Source organism: Prinia subflava, chromosome 12 (assembly GCF_021018805.1).
Source record: "Prinia subflava isolate CZ2003 ecotype Zambia chromosome 12, Cam_Psub_1.2, whole genome shotgun sequence".
Lineage (NCBI taxonomy): Eukaryota > Metazoa > Chordata > Aves > Passeriformes > Cisticolidae > Prinia > Prinia subflava.
The window spans coordinates 2,094,679-2,114,215 of record NC_086258.1 but is presented as its reverse complement, the minus strand read 5'-3'; the positions used below and the strand labels follow the sequence as shown (position 1 = coordinate 2,114,215).

The following is a 19,537-nucleotide window of genomic DNA, read 5'->3' as shown; positions in this document are numbered from 1 at the left end:
ACCAAAACCACCAGGAGCAGGGGTCAGTCTGTCACCAGAAGGGTTTGGTGAGAGCAGAATGAGTTCTTTACAATTTAACGCATCAAGGACAGAGTTCAGAGCCATGGAAGCTCCTGCTGGAGCAGGATTTGGGTAGCTAAGCAAAGCTGGTGGCACCTCCTGCATGGGCAGCAAGGTCCTGGCAGTGTCCTCCAAACACCCTGTCTCCAAACACCCCCTTGGTTTGGGGGCTGAGCTGAGTGGGAACAAAGGGAAGGGAACATCCTTGTGCTCCCAAAGCTGCCAGGATCACTGCCTGCTCCCAAAGAGCCCCTCAGGCAGGGGTTTGGGGGACACAGCCTGGATGAGCCACACTGGACACAGCACAAGCAGGACAGGAAAAGGGAACAGAGCATGGAGCAGGCAGAGCCACACAGGCTGATTCTTCTGTCCAAAGACCACCCAGGGAGCAGCTCACCCTGCAGGAAAGGGGGTTCCCAAAAGCAGGGAGAGCATGAATTGAATCCCAGCAGCAGCAAAGGGCACAAACCGCGGCAGCCACCAGGGAAACCAATCTCACATGAACCAGCAAACATCCCTGAGACTGATTTACACTGCCTGGGAAGAGGAAATCTGAGAGGAATGTGACAATTTTGTCCTCACTGAGGTGCCACCCTCTGCTGGGATGAGGGACAGCCCTGCAGGATATCTGTGAACAGCTCTGCTCTTCCATTTACTCCCAGCTCCAGCAGCCTCCCCTGCAAACACCAGGTCCAGCCCATGTTCACACTGCCAGTGGTCCTCATCCCTCCAGTTCCAAACATTTCCAAGTGCCTTGTTCATTTATAGGTAACCAGAACATATAGAACAACAACAACAAATCAGTATTGTCATCAGAAATTGGTTGCTTGCTCTAGTCCTGAAACATTCAGTAACACCCAATATCTGAGCAGCCCAGTCACTATTTAGAATATTTCTCTTTAGTGGGTCTGTACTGTTCCTATTTCAGATGGTTTATGAAAGGATTAGTTCTTGGGAACAGCTGCATTTCTTACTTCACTGAGAAATAAACACATCACTCTGCAAGTGGCATAAAAGCAAAAGAGCTCTGTACCTAACACGTGTTTTTCCCTCTCATCCCACCTTGGGGCTCTACAAGTCCTGTCCCTGCTCAGAAAGTGACTGGGGTTTGGGACTGATCCCAAACATGGTGGGATCATAGAATCACAGAGTGCTTTGGGGTGAAGGGGCCTTAAAATTCATCTCATCCCACCCCTGCAGGGCAAAGACACCTCCCACTGTCCCAGCCTGGCCTTGGGCACTGCCAGGGATCCAGGGGCAGCCACAGCTGCTCTGGGCACCCTGTGCCAGGGCCTGCCCACCCTCACAGGGAAGGATTTTTTTCTCATATCCAGCTAAATTTCCTCTCCTTCAGTGTGAAGCCATAGCTGGAGAACCATTGGGTTGCATCCTCATTTCTTCCCTTGTTGCCTTCTCTTGTTATTTCTTGAAGGAACAGCCAAAAATAACCTTTTCCAAGCCCTGGGCTGTCAGGGACCTGCAGGACACAGCCCATGTGAGGCTGCAATCCAGCAGGGTTTGGCACCTCTGATCTGAGGGGGGTGGGTGTTTTTTCCTGGGCTGTGAATAAAAACAGCTTCTTAATTAAGCCCTGGATATTGATTTCATTTTCATCCTATTAACTGCCTTGCCCTACATGGGTTTGCAACACTCTGTAGGATTCCCCTTGCCCCCACCCTGTGTACACACAAATTGCCAAGATAAAAAAGCTTCATTAGTCCCATCTACTCTTCAAGCACCCATTTCTTTATATTTTTTTTTTTTTTTTTTTTGCTTTCAAGTGCTCATAAAAGAGGCTCCTTGACAGCTTCCAGACCTGCATCTCTCCAGCAGAGAGAAGATTCACGAACCAACATCAAGAGCTCAGCTACTTTGCAAAGAGAATGAGGAATAAAAGCCTCTGCACAACCCCTGAACAAACCCAAGTTCTGGGTTCACTCACACGTGGGGAGCTGGAGGTGTCAGAACAGCAAAACCCCCATGCCAATGGTGTTTGTTGATCTTTTTTGGTTGTTAAACAGTAGCAAGAGATTGTTATTGAGCCCTGAGCCCCAGCAGAGCCTGAGCAGCTCCGGGCTGGGTCACCCTGGGTGGGAGCTGCCTTTGCTGCTAAGAGAAAATCTGAGATTTTTGTGTTTCCCCCCACAGAGCCAGAGAGAGGAGAAGCCTCGGAAGGGAGAGGGCAGAGAAAAATATCAAATTAGAGAATGAAAACACAGGCAAATGGGAAAGAGGGGGAGATGATAAATCAAGCAGAAAACTGATATTTTCCATGGTGCTCAAAACCAAAGGCACCAAAAGATTTGGGAGTTTACTCTCAGAGGTTTTTGAATCAGCCACCATACACCTCATGAACTTGCACAGACACAGGGGCTGTGACCCAAAGAATTCATAATCCAAATGAAGATTTCCAACCAGGAAGGAAAACAACCAGAGGGAAGATGTTTTCAGGCAGGAGCACAGGGAGCTATGAAAATTTTGTGGACCAAAAAACAACCCCACAACAATTTTTGAGTCCTTATTATCACTTTTTTGAGATGCCATAGGAGGGGACTGAAGGAATGAGAAGTGGTTTAGAAGTTCAGGGAAGAAGTTCCCTGCAGGAACATGGATTTGTGGGGCTGCTCTGTGCAGGGCCAGCAGCTGGACTTTGGTGATCCTTGTGGGTCCCTCCCAGCTCAGGATATTCTGTGATTCTGGCAGAGGTCTGGGGAGGGTAAAACCCAGACAGGCTGGTCAGGGCTGCAAAGCACTTCCCAAACCTCCATGTGTTTGAGCTTCCATTGATTTTGAGCTGAAATCTCAGGAATTTTTAGCACTCAATAATGAGTAAATATTCCTATCAGCCAAATCTGGGAATCACCCTGCAATGGAGCTAGAGAAAGCAAAGAGCCTGACACTTGTTGGTCTCAACACCAGGGGCAACTACTTGAGAGTCAAAGAAGAGTAATCAAAAACCTGAAGAGTGAAATTAAGTTTCTCTACCATGAATCTCTGGCTTTAAAACACAGGGCTGATCTCTGGCCTTCTGGTAAAGCTTCACGTTGGGATCTGGGTTGTTTTTCCACAGCAGGGCTGAGCTGGATCATCTGCTGCGTTCCAGGCACTGCTTTGATGTTTACACTGATTTAGGAATTAGCCTGGAAATCACTGCATGTGCCAAGGGAAGAGGCAGCGAGGACTGGCTGCAGGAGAGGTATCTGAGCTCTGCTTCACTGTCCAGATCCTCCCTTCTCTGTTCTGTTTCAAGAAGTAAAGCTCAATAACATCAAACCAGCCTCTCTTCAGGTCCAGTCCAGCCCTCAGCACCCCAGACATTCCCTGGAGCTGCAGGAGGATCTCAGCCCTGCAGATCCCTAAACCAGGCAACACTTACTCCAACTGAATTAGCCAGAAAGGTCTGGAATGGTTAATTGGAATTATTTAGTCATAATGTTTTGCTCTTCTCCTCCTCCTCTGCCTGGCCTGATGTTCTCTAAATTGAATTCCTTTAACAGAATCCAATATGCAGCAAAACTGTTGGTCCAGAGAAAAGTTTCATTTGGGGTGTGGCTGGTGGACCCTGGACCCTCCCAGGGACCCCTTTTGTGTCCCCATCCTCTACCCAGCACCAGCAGGAGCCAGGGATGGCAGGGGGAGTTCCCTTCAGCCCAGGGCTGTGGGATGTGATGGGATCCCTCAGGGAGCTGGGGAAGGATCAGCACCAGGAGCTTCTGGGCAGCTGCACCTCCCTTCCCACTGCAAATCCAGGAAAATCTGTGCTGGCAGAACCACAGAATATCCTGAGCTGAAGGGACCCACCAGGATCACCCAGCCCAGCCCCTGTCCCTGCACAGACCCCACCAACCCCACCCTGGGCATCCCTGGCAGCGCTGTCCAAAGGCTCCTGGAGCTGTGGCAGCCTCGGGGCCGTGCCCATTCCCTGGGGAGCCTGGGCAGTGCCAGCACCTCTGGGAGAAGAACCTTTCCCTCATCTCCAGCCTGAGCCTCACAAGGCTTAACCAGCCCACACAGCCCTTGTCCGGCTTTTTTTTTGTGCACAGAATTTGTGAAGAGTTGTGGAAGCCTTACAAATAACTGGGAAAAGCTGATTTTGCTTAGGCCAGTAGACCTTGAGCTCCAGACACCACAGCAACTACGGTGGATTTTTCCATTTGGGGACGTTTCCACTCACAGGACAAACACAGGCAGCAAACAGCCCCTTCCTGCAACAGCAGAGGGCTGGGAAAGAGCTTTCCAAGAGGCAGAGGCGCAGTGCCAGCAGCAGGGGCTGTTACCTCCCGGGGGTGTGGACACAGCCCTCGTTGTGAGGTGCTTCACATGATTAAAGGCACAGCTTTGCACAGAGAAACGCTGAGAACATCAGGCCCCAAGGCAGAGGATGCTGTTGAGGAGATGGCTCATCCCTGGCAGCACTGCTGGGGCCCTGCTCCAGGAGTGCTGAACTGGGGTTCTGTGGGGCAGGAGGGCCCAGCACAGCACCAGGGAGGTCTTTGACCATCCCAGCTCCATCCCAGCTCCATCCCTGCTCCATCCCTGCTCCATCCCAGCTCCCATCCCTTCTCCATCCCTGCTCCATCCCTGCTCCATCCCAGCTCCATCACAGCTCCATCCCAGCTCCACCCCAGCTCCTTCCCTGCTCCATCCCTGCTCCATCCCTGCTCCATCCCAGCTCCATCCCTGCTCCATCCCTGCTCCATCCCAGCTCCATCCCTTCTCCATCCCTGCTCCATCCCTGCTCCATCCCTGCTCCATCCCTGCTCCATCCCAGCTCCATCCCTACTCCATCCCAGCTCCATCCCTGCTCCATCCCTGCTCCATCCCTGCTCCATCCCAGCTCCATCCCTGCTCCATCACTGCTCCATCTCAGCTCCATCCCTTCTCCATCCCTTCTCCATCCCTGCTCCATCCCTGCTCCATCCCTGCTCCATCCCAGCTCCATCCCAGCTCCATTCCAGGTACACCCACAGCCAGCCTGCGTTTAACAGCAGCTTCCCCAGCAGATTCCCTGCACAGAGACACATGGATGGAAAGTTCCCAGGTAGTCTGGGGTTGTTTTCCCTCAGTGCAACAGCACTTCTATAAAAAAATATCCACTGAAAATATATATCTGTTGAAACAATCGAGGATATTTTCCAGAGTAGTTTTACAGCAGCAGCTTGGTCCTCTCACAAACTCATATTAAACCAGGCTTGCTCTTTATCTCCTCCTGTCTCTTCTCAAGTTTACCTCCCAAATCCCTGATTTTCTACTGTCTCCATGTGTGACAGGGGAGTTCTCCTCTCCCAAGCACATCCAGGACCCAGCACCTTGTTAATTGTTAATGATATGGTGAGGATCTCAAAGCCAGAAGCCCAAAGTACCCACTAGGAAGTTGTTTTTATTTTTATTTTTATTTTTATTTTTACTTTTACTTTTACTTTTACTTTTACTTTTACTTTTACTTTTACTTTACTTTTTATTTATTTTATGTTTATTTATATTTATATGTTTATTTCTATTTTAGGTTTATTTTTAATATCTTTATTGATATATTCTATATTTATATGTATATGTATATGTATGTTTATGTTTTTATTTCTCTAGTGAACCTGAAGCAGAGAGAGATCTCCCAGCTACTGAGCAGAACTGTGTAGAGGGTGGGCAGGAGGATACAGGGCACTAATTAGAGGTCTCTAAGGACACTGAAAACATCCCAAACCTTCCCGGGAGTGAGTGAGGAGCCAGGGAGGGAATTGCTGATCCACCACGGAGCTCAGCCAGCCCCGGGGCAGGGCAGGGCAGGGCAGGGCAGGGCAGGGCAGGGCAGGGCAGGGCAGGGCAGGGCAGGGCAGGGCAGGGCAGGGAAGGGAAGGGAAGGGAAGGGAAGGGAAGGGAAGGGAAGGGAAGGGAAGGGAAGGGAAGGGAAGGGAAGGGAAGGGAAGGGAAGGGAAGGGAAGGGAAGGGAAGGGAAGGGAAGGGAAGGGAAGGGAAGGGAAGGGAAGGGAAGGGAAGGGAAGGGAAGGGAAGGGAAGGGAAGGGAAGGGAAGGGAAGGTCCGTGTCTCACAGTGAGCAATTTGGCACCACTGGAGTCCAAGTGCAGCGTTTACACCCAAACGGAAGGTGGGAGAGCCCAGGCACAGCCTGCAGCAGCACGGAGCTGTCTGAATTGGATTTTGCCCCCCACTAAAATCCATCATTTCGGGGTTTCCCCCAGCCCCTGGGGGCACACTGGGTGCTGGGCTGAGCATCAAATCCATGCTGGCAGAGCCACCACCAGCTCCTGCTCCTTGCCCAGCCCTGCCTGTGGGTCCTGCCCCGTCCTGCTGCACCAGGGCAGGAAAGCAGCTCCCTGCAGCAGCAGGGACGAGCAGGCACCAGGAGAACACAGTGCCACAGGAGCTCCTCCACTCCTTCCACCTCAAGCCCGTGTCCAAGGGATTTTCATGATATAAATGAGAATATTCTGCCCATTTCCCTTTTATTCATTTATAAAGTCACTTTACTAATGGTGCAGACCATGTTTGCTGCTCACAAACTCCCAAGCAATTTATTCCAGCTATTTTCCCCCAACAGCTGCAAAACCAGAGAGAAATTCTCTTCCCAGCAGAGGCAGGAGAAAAGGATATTTGTCTTATTACGTCTGGGTAAAGCTTATCTGCTTATTTGCTGCTCAGAATTGTATTTACAGAGCACAACAAAGGCAAAGCCAAGTGCACTAATTGCTGTTGCTCAGGTGGAATATTTTCTGCTCACCCTGAGCCCTGCATCAGTGGGGCTTTATACTTTATCTAGCACGAGTGAGCTCCACAGAAGGGTTTTATTATTCACCCATCACTGCTGTTTCATTGCCACTGTATTTTCTGAAAGGAGGGAGAAAAACCTCAATGATTTCTTGCTTTTCAAACCACGATTGCTGAGGGTTTTTTTCCGAGCTTTATTGCACGTTGCAGACAAATAAATCACCATTTAAATCAGCCTCATTCTGAGCACACAGATGGAGGCTCCTCCAGAGGGGAAGCTCTCCACATCCAGGTGCTTTCCATCCTACTCACAGTGGGCTCCACATTCCCAGGCTCCCAAGGGATAAGCACTGAGCAAAAAGCAAACCCCTAGGAGGGAAAAATTCCAGCCCCCAAATCATTTTGTTTCCTATCTAATCAACACCACAAATCCTCATTTTACCTCTGCTCCAGCTTATTTGGTTACAGAGCATCTCCCCAAGGCTTTGTTCAAAAAGCAGAGCCTGGGTCAGGCCCCAGCCCTCAGCACTGAGGGTTTATGGCCTGAAAGGGGGGCTGGAAATGGGGGAAACTTGTCTAAAAGACGGTCAGGGGGTGGCACTTCCCTGTCCCCCCTTTCCTTGGGGAAGGAAAAAGCATCCCAAATGTGGAATAAACCTCTGCCATGCCCACAGCTCCCTGCCACCTCCTGGATGTTAGCTCATCCCAAAGGCTCAGGGGGATTTGGGGGCCTTTGCAGGCCCCTCCCAGAGGGGCAGGGAGGATCCACACGAGCAGCACTGTCTGTTCCTGCAGAGTTACAGACCCTGCAGCCAGGAAAGCTGGCAAATGGCTCCCTGTTAAACACCAGCCCTTCTTAATGTAATCTCTTGTCATCCTTGTTAGAGTGCAGAGCCCCAAGTGTTTAAACAAAGCCTGGCTTTGCCAAGGCCCTGCTCCCACCAGGTCAGCCGGGACACTTTGTGTAATGGGGCATTGAATCCCAGCTCAACACCAGGCTCTGGTGGCCTCGCTGGCAGCCCTGGGGCAGAACCCCCTGGGGCAGAACCCCCTGGGGCAGGTCTGGGACCCTGATCCCACCTCCCTGCAAACCTGCAGGGCCTCCAGGAGCAAGGAGGGAGGGAGAGGAGCTGCTCCACAAACCCCAACTTTGCAGGTGCTGATCAGTGGTGGGGACACTCCTGGTGCCTGAACTTCCTTCCTTCCACTCCCCCACCCCTCCCAGAGGGCTGGAGAGCACTCATGGATTAAAAACTTCCTGGGCACAGGGGCATTTCCTTGCTGTGGGGGCTGCTGGTGCCTCTGATGCTGCAGGGAGAGCAGAGGTGACCCAGGTGCCATTCCCTGGCCAGGTGCTGTCCCCTCCCGTGGCACTCAGGTACCTCCAGCAGGACCTTGTGTGTGTCCCCAGTGCCAGCAGCAAAGAGGGAGCCCCAGCAGATCCTTAACCCAGTCCTGAGGGGCTGAGCCCTCTTTAAGGACTCTCACCTTGGTTAAACAGAGATTAAAAGGCAGAGATGAGCACAAACTCAGGTGTGGGGCTGAGCTTGTCCAACCTCCCCTTGGCAGGTGAAGCACACTTTTCCCCACTGGCAGCACCCAGCAATATTTGGGTTTTTTGGACATTCAGGCCATTTCTGGGCCTGATGAAGGGACAGGAAGGCTGAGCCTGACCTCCCCTGGGGCCAGCTCCTGTCCCCTCATCACTGCCACCCCTCCTGCAGCCTTAAACTTGAACCTCAGGCTGCTTCTCTCTCTCACAGGCAGGACATCAAGGCCTTGCCCTGCCTCCAGTGACAGCAGTAGAGGCTTTTCATCCTGCTTGGAGCACCAGAAAGGAAATTAAAAGGGTGATAAGGGAGCTCCTTCAGCAGACGAGGGAATATTCTGTGCTAGCAGAGAGATAAGGTAATATTTCTTCCAGCTCTGGCAAAGGCTCAGAAATGAGACATGGGGTGAAATTCCACATTTATAGAGATTTTATAACTCTTACCTGGGCTGCAGGATAACCATCAGCCTTGCTCACATCTCCTCATCAGAGGAGGTCATGGCAGCACAAAGAGAGGGAAGGAGTCTATAAAGAGAAGCCAGATTAGCTCCAGTATCCAGGCTAATTTCATGGCTTTGCTGGCCCAGGTCAGCCCAGGCAATGGATGCTGCCTTTGGGTGCTTTTCTAACACCCCCTGTCCACCAGCACCCTGAGAGATGAGCCAGGACAGCTCCCCAGCTCAGTGTGCACAGGGCTTGTTTGGCCCCACAGAGCTGGAGCTGCCCCCTCCATGCCCCATCCCTGGGAGCCCTGGAGCAGAGACCCTCAGGGTGACAGACCCCGTGTGCTGCTGCTCAGAGCTCTAGTGGGGTTCAGGGGGGAGGGGGCCATGCCTGGAGGAGCCTGACCCCTACAAGGCCCCCCAAACCATCAGCTGCTGCTCCTGCAGTGAGTGACCCCATCCCTCAGTGCCCCCCGCACTGGGAGGGTGGGGCAGAACCCCAAAAAGGGCCCCCAAACCCCGTCCTGCAGCTCAGCATGGCCTGGGGGTCCCTGAGCTTCACTGGGGGATTTAGTGGCAGAAGGAAGGGGAGCAGGGATGTCCCATGGAGAAGGAAAGGGAGCAGGGATGTCCCATGGAGAAGGAAGAGGAGCAGGGATGTCCCATGGAGAAGGAAGGGATCAGGGATGTCCCATGTGTGGGAGAGTGGCTTTCCCTCCAGGCCTCTGGAATCAGGGGGTTGCCCTGGAACCCTCCCCAGCCCCAGGGATGAGTGGGGAATGCTGTGGGATTCACACCCCCCTGAGCTCTGCACCCAAACCAGCATCCAGCCATGGTCCCACTCCCTGGGACAGCTGTGTGACCATGGGGACATCCCAGAGTGCCAAAATCCCCAGGGAAAAGCCAATGAGTGATTGAAGGACTCTCTGCATCTTCAGCAGAGCTGAAAAGGAAAAGCCAAGTCTGGAGCCACGAGCAAAGCGAGTCCTGACTGCTCCAGAGCCTGCAGCAGGTGCTGCCAATGTGTTAAAAGGGAAGAAATCTCCCTCAAGCAAAAGTAAAATCAGGGCTGCAGCCACCTCGGGCAGCGAGGCTGAGCACAGAGCAGCTCAGGACACAATATTCACATTGAATTAATTTTGCTTCAGGGCAAAATATTCACATTAAAATTGGTTAAAATCCTTCAAATGAGGTGTCCCAACAAGCCACTGCCACCAGTTGAGTGGGGTCAGCAGAGTTGCTGCTTTGCCCACATTTCCTGCCTTCTGACCCCTCAAATCCACACCAGATTTTTTTGGGAGGAGCAGGGGACAGTGATGGCCTCTCTTGGCCTCCCCTGTCCTTGAGCCAGGGCTTGCTGGCATTGCAAAAATGCCTGTTAAAATAAACACGCCCTTTCCAGTTCATCCTTAACGCTGGCAAAGTGCTGGGATACAACCTGTGCTTATTAAATGTGCGGTTATTTGCACAGAAAAGCAAAAGAATCCCCCAAAAGTGCTGGGGTCAGTGGGGCTCTGTGTGACCTCTGGCATTGCCCCCAGGACCCCAAACCTCGTGTGCTTCCCACCTCCAGCTCAAGGAAATGCTGACTTCGGGGAAGCCAGGCCCAGAAATCTGATTTCTCTGGAGGTTTTCCACTTCTCCCCTTCAACTCAAGCACGTCCTTTTAATTACAACATTTAATTAAGCAGTATTGAAGTGTATTATTGTAATTAACCGATGGTTAAACAGTCTGGACGCGTGAGGGGACGGGGGTGTCTTTGGGGGCCCTCAGGTGCCTTTGGGGGCCCTCCCGTCCCCACAGCTCGGGGACAGGGAACCTTTCACAATTCCAGCAGCAGAATCCACCATTCCTCACCAGCCCAGCCCAACCCAGCTCAGACACCACCATTGACTCACCCCCTGCCCGGTCTGTGAGGGTGACAAGGCCCCTCCGTGTCCCCCCTGCCCTGGCTGCCAGCAGGCCGGGCCCTTCCTTCCCGGCAGGAATATTTGTGTGGGATTTTGGCTGGCAGTATTTTTATGGGGTATTGCTCAGAACTGCTCTCTCCCTGGTGCCAGGGAGGGCTCTGCTGCTCTGCCAGCCATCCCTGGCACCCCGGGACCCCCAAACCCAGCCCCAGGCGAACCCCCCACGCTGGGAACGTCCCCAGGGACTGCTCCAAGCACATTCTCCCCTCACCTCCTTCCATGGCACTGCTGATTTCATTTTATTTCATATTTTATTTCATTTCCGCCCTGGCAGGGGGTGGGAACACATCTCAGGATCCCCAAACCTCAGTGCTGCCCATCCAGTGACTGGAATTCAGGCTCCCAAACTTTTAATGACACAAAATTTTTAAAAACAACCCCAAACCCCTGGAATAAACAGCAAAGTCACTCACTCAGGCTGCTCTTCCTTGCAGGACTGGGGTTTTTTTTGTTGCTTTCTTCATTTTCAAGCCCACCAAGGAGCAGTTCAGCCCTGCTCTGGGCCATCCCTCCTCCAAAGCAGACAAAAAAAGCCAAACTCCTTTTAAAGCACTTTTTTTTTTCTGTTTTTTTTTATTGATTTCATTGAAAACAGAACAAGAAAATGATCATAGCCAAAAGGCTGCTCCTTTAAAACTGTCAAAAACATTAACAGAAAAAATAATAATAATAAACATGATGGCATTATGAATGTTCTAGAAGAGATGAAAAAAAAAAAAAAATTGTTACTGCACTAATTACAGTATTTAAAGATATATGCAAAAAAAAAAAAATTAAGATAATGACCTGCCCAGCCACCACACAAAAGGTGATGGCAAATTTATTCACACTACAATACTAACAATTTAAAAAAAGTTTTGTTTTTTTCCTGCATTTTTATACTAAAATCACTTTGTTCTTTTTATACAATTGATAAGTTTATATTCACGTGGTGAGCAAAAATCACACCAGAATCAGCACCGTTTTGTTTTGTGGTTTCTTTTTGTTGTCGTTTTGGTTTTTTTTGGTTTTTTTGTGGGTTTTGTTGTTTTTTGTTTGTTTTTTTTTTAAGCTTTTTTTTTCCCATGTTTTTTAATGCTTGTCCCCGATGTTTCAATAATGGTAAAAAATAAATCAGTTTGTTGAAACCTCATAGCGTGTGGCTTAAAAATCAATCCAAGGTGCCCAGCGGAGCAAAGGGATGGGAGCAGACGAGCTGGTGGCATCTGGGATCTTCTCACCGTGACACGTCTGTCCACCCCAGCCAGTCCAGGTCCTCTAGAATATATATTTCATTCACTTTATCTTTAAAAAAAGGGGGAGGGGAACTGTTTTTCTTTAGGAATTAGTGTCTTGTAAAATCCTCTTCAGCCTTCTCTCTCTAAAACCACTCACGGGACGGGGTGAGGGGGAATTCCTTCATGGAGGAACCCAACACTGAGACAGGAACAGGGTGTGGACCAGAGCTGGTTTGAACGGAGAAAATCCAGGAGGGAGAGAGCCAGGAACTGGAAAGATTCTGGGATTCTTCTCATCAGTTGAGAAAAAAGCCATTTGGAGAGAATTGAGGGTACTTTTAGGGCCCCACCACAACGTCCTGCGAGATGGGGGAGGAATAATTCATTCATATAGAAAGAAAAAAAACAAAAAAAACAAAAAAAAACAAAACCAAAAAACCAACCAACCAAAAAACCGACCAAACCAACAAAAAACCAACCAGCACAACCTGGCCCGGGGCTGTGCCGAGCAAACCCAGAGCCAGCACCTCCCGCTCCCTCCCAGGAACGAAGTCTCATCAAGTATCCAGAGTTTATGGTGTGTGAACTGGAGGTGAGTGGGCGGCAGGGATCCGGGCAGGGACATTCCGAGGACGGGCGGCTCTCCCTGGCTCTGACAGCGTTCAGAGAAGAGGCCAGGACAGCTCGGGTGGCAAAAAAAAAAAATGCAACAGCCACCCCTGCACACACAGCTGTGAAACCCAGCAGCTTTCCAGGAGCAGGGAGGGGAGAACACCACGGAGGCGGGATTTGCTTTCGCTCTTCCTCAAGTAACAGTCGGTGGCACAGCCCTAAGTGTCACAAACCCTTGGCTTTCCTTGAGCGGGGGTTTCTTTCTTTTCTTTTCTTTTCTTTTTTTTTTATTTTTTCCTTTTCTTTTTTTTTTAAATTTTTTGTGTGGTTTTGTGTTGTTTTTTCTCTCTTTCTCTTTAAATGGAAATTCGGACAGGATGTGACGCTGTGGGAGGGCTCAGTCTCAGAAGGGGCCGGCGGCCGCGGCGGAGCTGGTGTCGGGCAGCCCGTTCTCCTGCGGCTCCTGGGCAGAGGTGCTCGCCTGCCGCTGCGCCAGCGCCGAGCTCGAGTGTTTGCACTTGGGTGAACCGCACTGACAGCTGAAGAATTTGCCTTTGATGTCCCAGAACCTGTCCCCGTAGTCGAAGCTGCAAGAGAGAGACGAGAGGGGTCAGGGCAAAGGGGAGGGAGCGGGACATGGGCGCTGCCACAGCTTCAGAGAATCCCGGGATGGTTTGGGTTGGAGCAACCTCAAAGCTCATCCACGGGCAGGGATGCCTTCCACTAGAGCTCCATCCAGCCTGGCCTTGGGCACTGCCAGGGATCCAGGGGCAGCCACAGCTGCTCTGGGCACCCTGTGCCAGGGCCTCACTGCCCTCACTGTACAAGATTCTTCCTTTATCTAATAAAATCTACCCCTGCCCTCTGGCAGTGGAAGCCATTCCCTGTGTCCTGTCCCTCCATCCCTTGTCTCCAGTCCCTCTCCAGCTCTCCTGGAGCCCCTTTAAGCATTGGAAGGGGCTCTGAGCTCTCCCTGGAGCCTTCTCCTCTCCATGTGAGCACTCCCAGCTCTCCCAGCCTGGCTCCAGCCCTGGAGCAGCTCTGGTGCCTCCTCTGGATCTCTGCAGCAGCTCCAGGTCCTTGCAGTGCTGGGCCCAGGGCTGGGGCAGCTCTGCAGGTGGGGTCTCAGCTGAGCACAGGGGCAGAGGGGCAGAATCCCCTCCCCTGCTGCCCAGGCTGGGGCTCAGCCCAGGGCAGGGGTTCAGGGCTAGGAGTGGACACAGCCAGGTTGAGCCTGGGGCTTTGCAAACTTCAGGGCGATCCTGAGGGACCCTGGGGACAAACCCCTGGAGCAAAGGGACCGAGTGACCGGGCTGGGGAGCAGCAGAGCTCCCAGAGCCCCTGGCTGGAGGCAGGGGTGGCACGTACCCGATCTCCTCGCCAGCCTCTATGTGCCTGGTGCTGAAGAAGGCGATGCGGGGGAAGCGCAGGTCCTGGTGGGACATGAACACCCGCACCGGGATGAGGTTGGGCTCGCACAGGTGGTTGATGAAGCGGCTGATGTTGCCGTAGAAGCGGGCGTCGATGCAGTAAACCTCTCCATCCTGGGGAGACACGGGGCACAAACGGGGCAGCGCTGGTCAGGGCCCGGCCTGGCTGCACTCAGTGAATGATCAGGCTGCTGCCTCTCCATGAATGCTCTGGAGAGCTCCAGGAACAGCCAGGGCTCGGGGTTTGGGAGGACTTAAAACACACACACAGACTTTTATATTCAATTTATATTCAACAGTGCCCTGAAAACAGAGTTCACTGCACACCACTCGGACCCCACACACCCCAAGAGCTGGTTTTTAACACTCTGGCACACCAGTTCTCCCAGCAGTCTGGCACAATGGGATTGATGTTCAGTGCAGACACCTTACGGGTACCAGTCCCTGCATAAGGGAACAGGCACCTGTTCTGTCCTCTAATTGAACACGACAGCTTGGAAACACAAAGCCAGAGCCTTGAGAAAACACAGGGTTTTGCAGATAAGAGTGAAAGTGAGAACACAGAAATTCCCTTTCCAGAGAGCAGTAATACTTTGTTTTCCTTGAAAATAAAAGAACCCCCCCTCAGGGCTTTTTTATTCCAGCAGAGAATGACTGTGCAAAGCAGAGGCCTTAATTACAGAAGCTAATTTCAGCTGCAAAGAGGCCAAAAGCAAAAAGATGCATTAGTGGTGCTCCAAGTCCCTTTTGGACAAGCACCTTGGATCGTTAATGGATGAGCTGTGCCAGGGCACACTCAGGGGTGCAGGAGCCCAGGAAAACATCCCCAGAACTGGGGGAGCCATCACCCCAATGGGCCTTGAGCACACACAGTGTCACCAGCTCTGATTTCATAAATCAGGGATGCCCCTCCCTCAGTTTCATCCACAGAAACGCCCATGGAGGGGCAGGATGACAGCGCCCACACCCACAGCAGGACCTGGGACACTGTGAGCACCTCACACAGGGCTGTGAGAGACAGCTCAAGGGACAGGGACAACAGAAACAACAACCCAGACAACAGAAACGGCAATCCAGACAACAGAAATGACAACCCAACCACTCTCACCACAGCACAAGCCATTCCATTCAAGCCATTCCTTCGAGCCACACCAGGACCTCGAGGCCCCCCAGGGCTGGGATTCACACCCTTGGCAATGCCCATCACTCTGGAGGACACAGGACCGCTGGCTCTGCCCTGCCCTTCCCTGGGGCAGCCTCATGGGCAGCTTTAACCATCCCCCAATGATTTGGTGCCTGGTTTTCTCCAGATGCTCCACCTTGGTCTCCCTTCCTGCCACCCTGAAGGATTCCCAGGAGCCAGAACAGAGGTTCTCCCTCTAAGCAAGAGGCAAGGCAGGGCCCAGGTGGGCTCTTGCTCATAAACCAGGCTAAAGTCCTTTCCAACTTCTTAATTACAGTCTGACCCCCTGTTTTCACATCAGACTCACTATTTCTCTTTTCTCAGCTCTTGACATGTGTGTTGCTTTAAAAAACAGAAGAGGACAAAAAATAAAGCAAAGCTTCTTTGTCACAAGCTGATGACAGAAACAAGGCACAGAGTGTTTTACAGCCTTCCTTGGAAGCCACCCCACTCCTGTGAGTCCCCAGCTCACCTTTTCTCACTTCTCCTTTCCCAGGGGGAGTCTGAAGTCTCCTTAAGCAGGTTTTGCTTAAAACTTTTAGACTGTACTTTGCAAAGCAAAATTTCTGCCCTGAGAGCCCTCACAGAGCAGTGCTGGGAAACAAACAGCAGAACAAGCCCTTGCCAGGGTGTTTGATGGATCTTTTATGAGTGAACAGGGTTTGTTGGGTTTTTGGGTTTTTTTTAAGTCTTTCAGCTCATCATCACTTTATGCAGAACTCACAGAGCTGCCAATCACACAGGTGCCAGGCTGGGAGTACCAAAACCCGGACAACTGACCTCAGGATGCTCCAAGGGGTTTGACAGAAAAGCAGCTTGCTCAGAAGTGGTGTGGGCAGCACACATTGGTTCTGCTGCCCTTCTAACCAGCCCTACCTATCACCTGAACCACATTTCCACTAAAGCACAGCAACTGTGCTCTCTGCAGGATTGTGCTGCACATCAAGATGGAGACAAACATTGTCTGGGCTCTTTGGGGGAGTCAGGACCCGGGGTTTGTCTGGCTGGGCCCCTGCAGACACGGTACCTTGTTGTCCAGGTCGAAGAGGTAGGAGTCCTCCTCACGGACATCGGCCTCAGAGTCGGAGATCAGCTCCCCCACGTACCTGTGGGCACAGGACAGGCAGCAGTGAGAGGCTCTTGTGATCACAGGATTTAACTCCTTTTTTTGGGGAGAGAGGAACACAGGGATGCAGCCCAACCACCGATGGGCAACCACCGCCGCAGTGCTGGCCAGCTCCAAGCCACCAAACAGAGCTCTGTGAACTTCCAGCTGGGAAAATCTGGCTCCAAACTCCCCTCTTCTGGGCAACACTTAAATAATATTAAAAATTACATTAATGATATTAAAACCACTTTAATATTAAAAATCAATTTATTTTTTCCTGAGGACAAAGGTTCCTTTTGCAGTTCTCTCTGTTGGCCAAGATCAACACATGCATCCAAGTCTCCTGAAGTTCCTGGTCAGACTCAGCTTGTCCCACAACCACTGCAGTGCTCGTGCTGTTCACACCCCAAAACAGAACGCTTTTCTCATGTATTTTCCAGGATATTTTGAGCAATTATAGGCTACACAACTTCAAAAGTTTTGGTTTAAAAGCCTTAGGTCTAACCTAATCTGGTAGGATCCCTGGAAGGATCTGGGCTTCTTTCTCAATCCCTCCTGAAACAGAGTAAATGTGAGCTGTGGTCCCAGCTGCAGCCACCCTGTTGAAAACCAGGGGACGTGACAGGCAGGTGACAGGCAGGTGACAGGCAGGTCCTCCTGGAGAATGGAACAGCTGCTTGGTCTGGCCTTGCTGAGAAGGACCAAATGCACCCCCACAGCCAGAGAGGTCTGGGTTTGATGCAAACCCCCTGTAGCAGGAGTGTCCATGGCACTGCTGTTGCCACCTCTGCTTCCTATCTCCATTTTAGATAGTTTTGGACTGCCAAGGTTCAACACTTCCTGCCCTGGGCTGCTTTAGTCAAAGTAAGAGATTCAGGGTGGGGGGACTGAGGGAGGATGTGGGAAAGGAGCAGCAGCACAGCAGCTTCTCAAGTGTCCAAGGCCAGGGTTTGGAGCAGTCTGGGATAGTGCAAGGTGCCCCTGCCCATGGCAGAGATGGGATTTAAGGTCCCTCCCAACCCACACCAGTCTGTGTTTCTGCGATTTTGGTGTGTAAGCGTTCCCAGCCTGCAATGAAACACTGATTATCTCAAGCAAATGATTCACCACATGAATAAATGTTCTTTGCAGCATCAACAGAACTTCCATGGCCAGCAGCCACTCTCACAGCATTCCTGCAGCCCTCAGGCATATTCCAAGTGTTAAACAACTACCTCCAATCCCCCTGGGGCTCAAGGCAGCATTTAACTCCCAGGCTGGGGAGGAGGAGAGCCAAGAAACATGAACCTGGACAGGATCCCTGCTATCTGTGACCAGGGATTTTTGGCTGTAGTTCCCTGTTCTGGGAGCCTCCCGTTTGCCCTCACTGCTCCACTACTGCAAATCACCCACTCCTTGGAGGCCTAAAGCACAGAAAGGTGGCCAGAGAGGGAGAGAAATTGCTGTGGAAAGGCCCAGCAGGCAGCAGCAGCTCAGAACGGCTGAATAATTCTGCCCAGAGAGGCCCCGTGCCCAGGGACAGCCACTGCAGGTTTATAATTCCATGAAATAAAATACCACAATCAAAATAAAAATCTTTGGTTTAATGCTCCTTTGAAGCCTATTCCTGTAACTCATTTCCTTTCCAAGGCTGTTCACAGATACTAACAGGTCCCTGATTTTCCAGGCCCAAAGTTAAGGAGGGATGTGCAAGTGGTGCATGTTCCTTCCAAAAGCCAGCTGGAGCCACTTCATTTAAGAACCCCTGTGGTCCAGGCAGGTGGTTCTCCCCAGCAGGATGTCCAGCACACTGATGGCAAATAACTCCACCCCAGAGCTTCACAGGGCCACTCACCACTGCTCAAACAGCCTGCACTTGAGTGAGGCTGGAACAGGTGATCCTGGAGGATCCAACCTGAATGATTCTGTGATCAGAGGGGGCTCCATGCAAACCCAAGAGCAACGAGCAGTCCCTAGCACAGGCTCCAGTGTTTTTCACAGGATGTGGGAGACAGCCCTGGGGCTTCTCAGCCTGAAGGTGTGGCTAAAACACCTGGCTTGATGCACTGGTACCTTCCTACAGCACCACTGAACAGAAAGCAAATATTAAAAACCCATAAATGGATGCAAAAGGAACACACCAGATCCTCTGGTTTCTGCATCCCACGAATTCCCAGCCTCTCCAACAAAAGTCAGCAGCAGCTGTGCTGTTTCCAGAAGGAGCAGCTCCACCACCTACCAACCAAGCATGAACAGAACAGATCCAACCCAACCCACAGCAGCACGGGCTGAGCAACAGCAGCTTCTGAACAGCACCAGATTCCGAGGCCAGGGAGAAACCTGCCCATGAGCACAGCCCTGAGGAGCTGCAGAGCCTGAAGGCTCCATGGGACAGGAGGGTGACACTGCCACACCTCCCCTTGCCAAGCTGCTGCTTCCAGGGCTGTGCTGAAGGGACAGGAGGCAGTTACAGAGTCACAGAACCATCTTGGGAGAGACCTTCAGGACCACTGAGTCCAGTCATGAACCCAGCACCACCACCATCACCCCAAACCGTGTCCCCAGCTGCCACATGTGGATGCTTTTTGATCACTTCCAGAGGTGGTGACTCCAACACTTCCCTGGTTGATTCATTCCAATGCCTCAGCACTCCTTCAGCAAAAAGCCATTCCCTGATCTCTGATCTGAAGCTCCTCTGGTGCAACTTGAGGCCATTTTCCCTGTCCTTTCACTGATTCCCTGTTCCCAGAGCCTGACCCTCCCCACCTGGCTGTCCCCTCCTGTCAGGAGTTGTGCAGAGCCAAAAGGTCCCCCCTGAGCCTCCTTTTCCCCAGGCTGAGCCTCCTTTTCCCCAGGCTGAGCCTCCTTTTCCCCAGGCTGAGCCTCCTTTTCCCCAGGCTGAGCCTCCTTTCTCAGCTCCCTCAGCCTCTCCTGGTGCCTGTGAGGAGTTACAGGATAAAGGTCACACCAATGCAATTATCCTTCCAAAGCAGAGTAATAAGCACTGGACAAAGCAGCTGCCCACCCAGGGCTCTAATCCAGATGTTTAACACAAAATGCTCTTCCAGAGGAGCTGATCCCAGGCTCTGCTGTGTCCTGGCCGCCCCAAGCACTGCCAGCACTGGGGCTGCTTTCCAGAGAGGAGGAAAAGAAGGAACCAGGTCTGTGGAATGCTCAGAGCACAGGAAGGACTCATGGAGCTGAGGACTTGGATTTGGTGAGTGAGAAAATGAGTGTGTGACAGAGGAGGAATGTGCATGGG

At 51.7% G+C, this 19,537-nt stretch overlaps 1 protein-coding gene across 9 annotated transcripts in view; it reads right to left on the bottom strand.

Moving 5' to 3' along the window:
* Positions 1–11,637: 11,637 nt before the first annotated feature.
* Positions 11,638–19,537, bottom strand: part of LOC134557278 (histone-lysine N-methyltransferase EHMT1-like) — a 119,457-nt gene continuing 111,557 nt past the window's right edge. For all 9 annotated transcript variants that reach the window (XM_063410133.1, XM_063410132.1, XM_063410134.1 and 6 more), the window contains 3 exons: positions 16,216–16,294; positions 13,944–14,119; positions 11,638–13,162 (listed from right to left, as the gene is read on the bottom strand). In XM_063410133.1, coding sequence (XP_063266203.1) covers positions 12,979–13,162; positions 13,944–14,119; positions 16,216–16,294 — 439 coding nt within the window. In that variant the 3' untranslated portion in view covers positions 11,638–12,978. The remainder of the gene's footprint in view (positions 13,163–13,943; positions 14,120–16,215; positions 16,295–19,537) is intronic.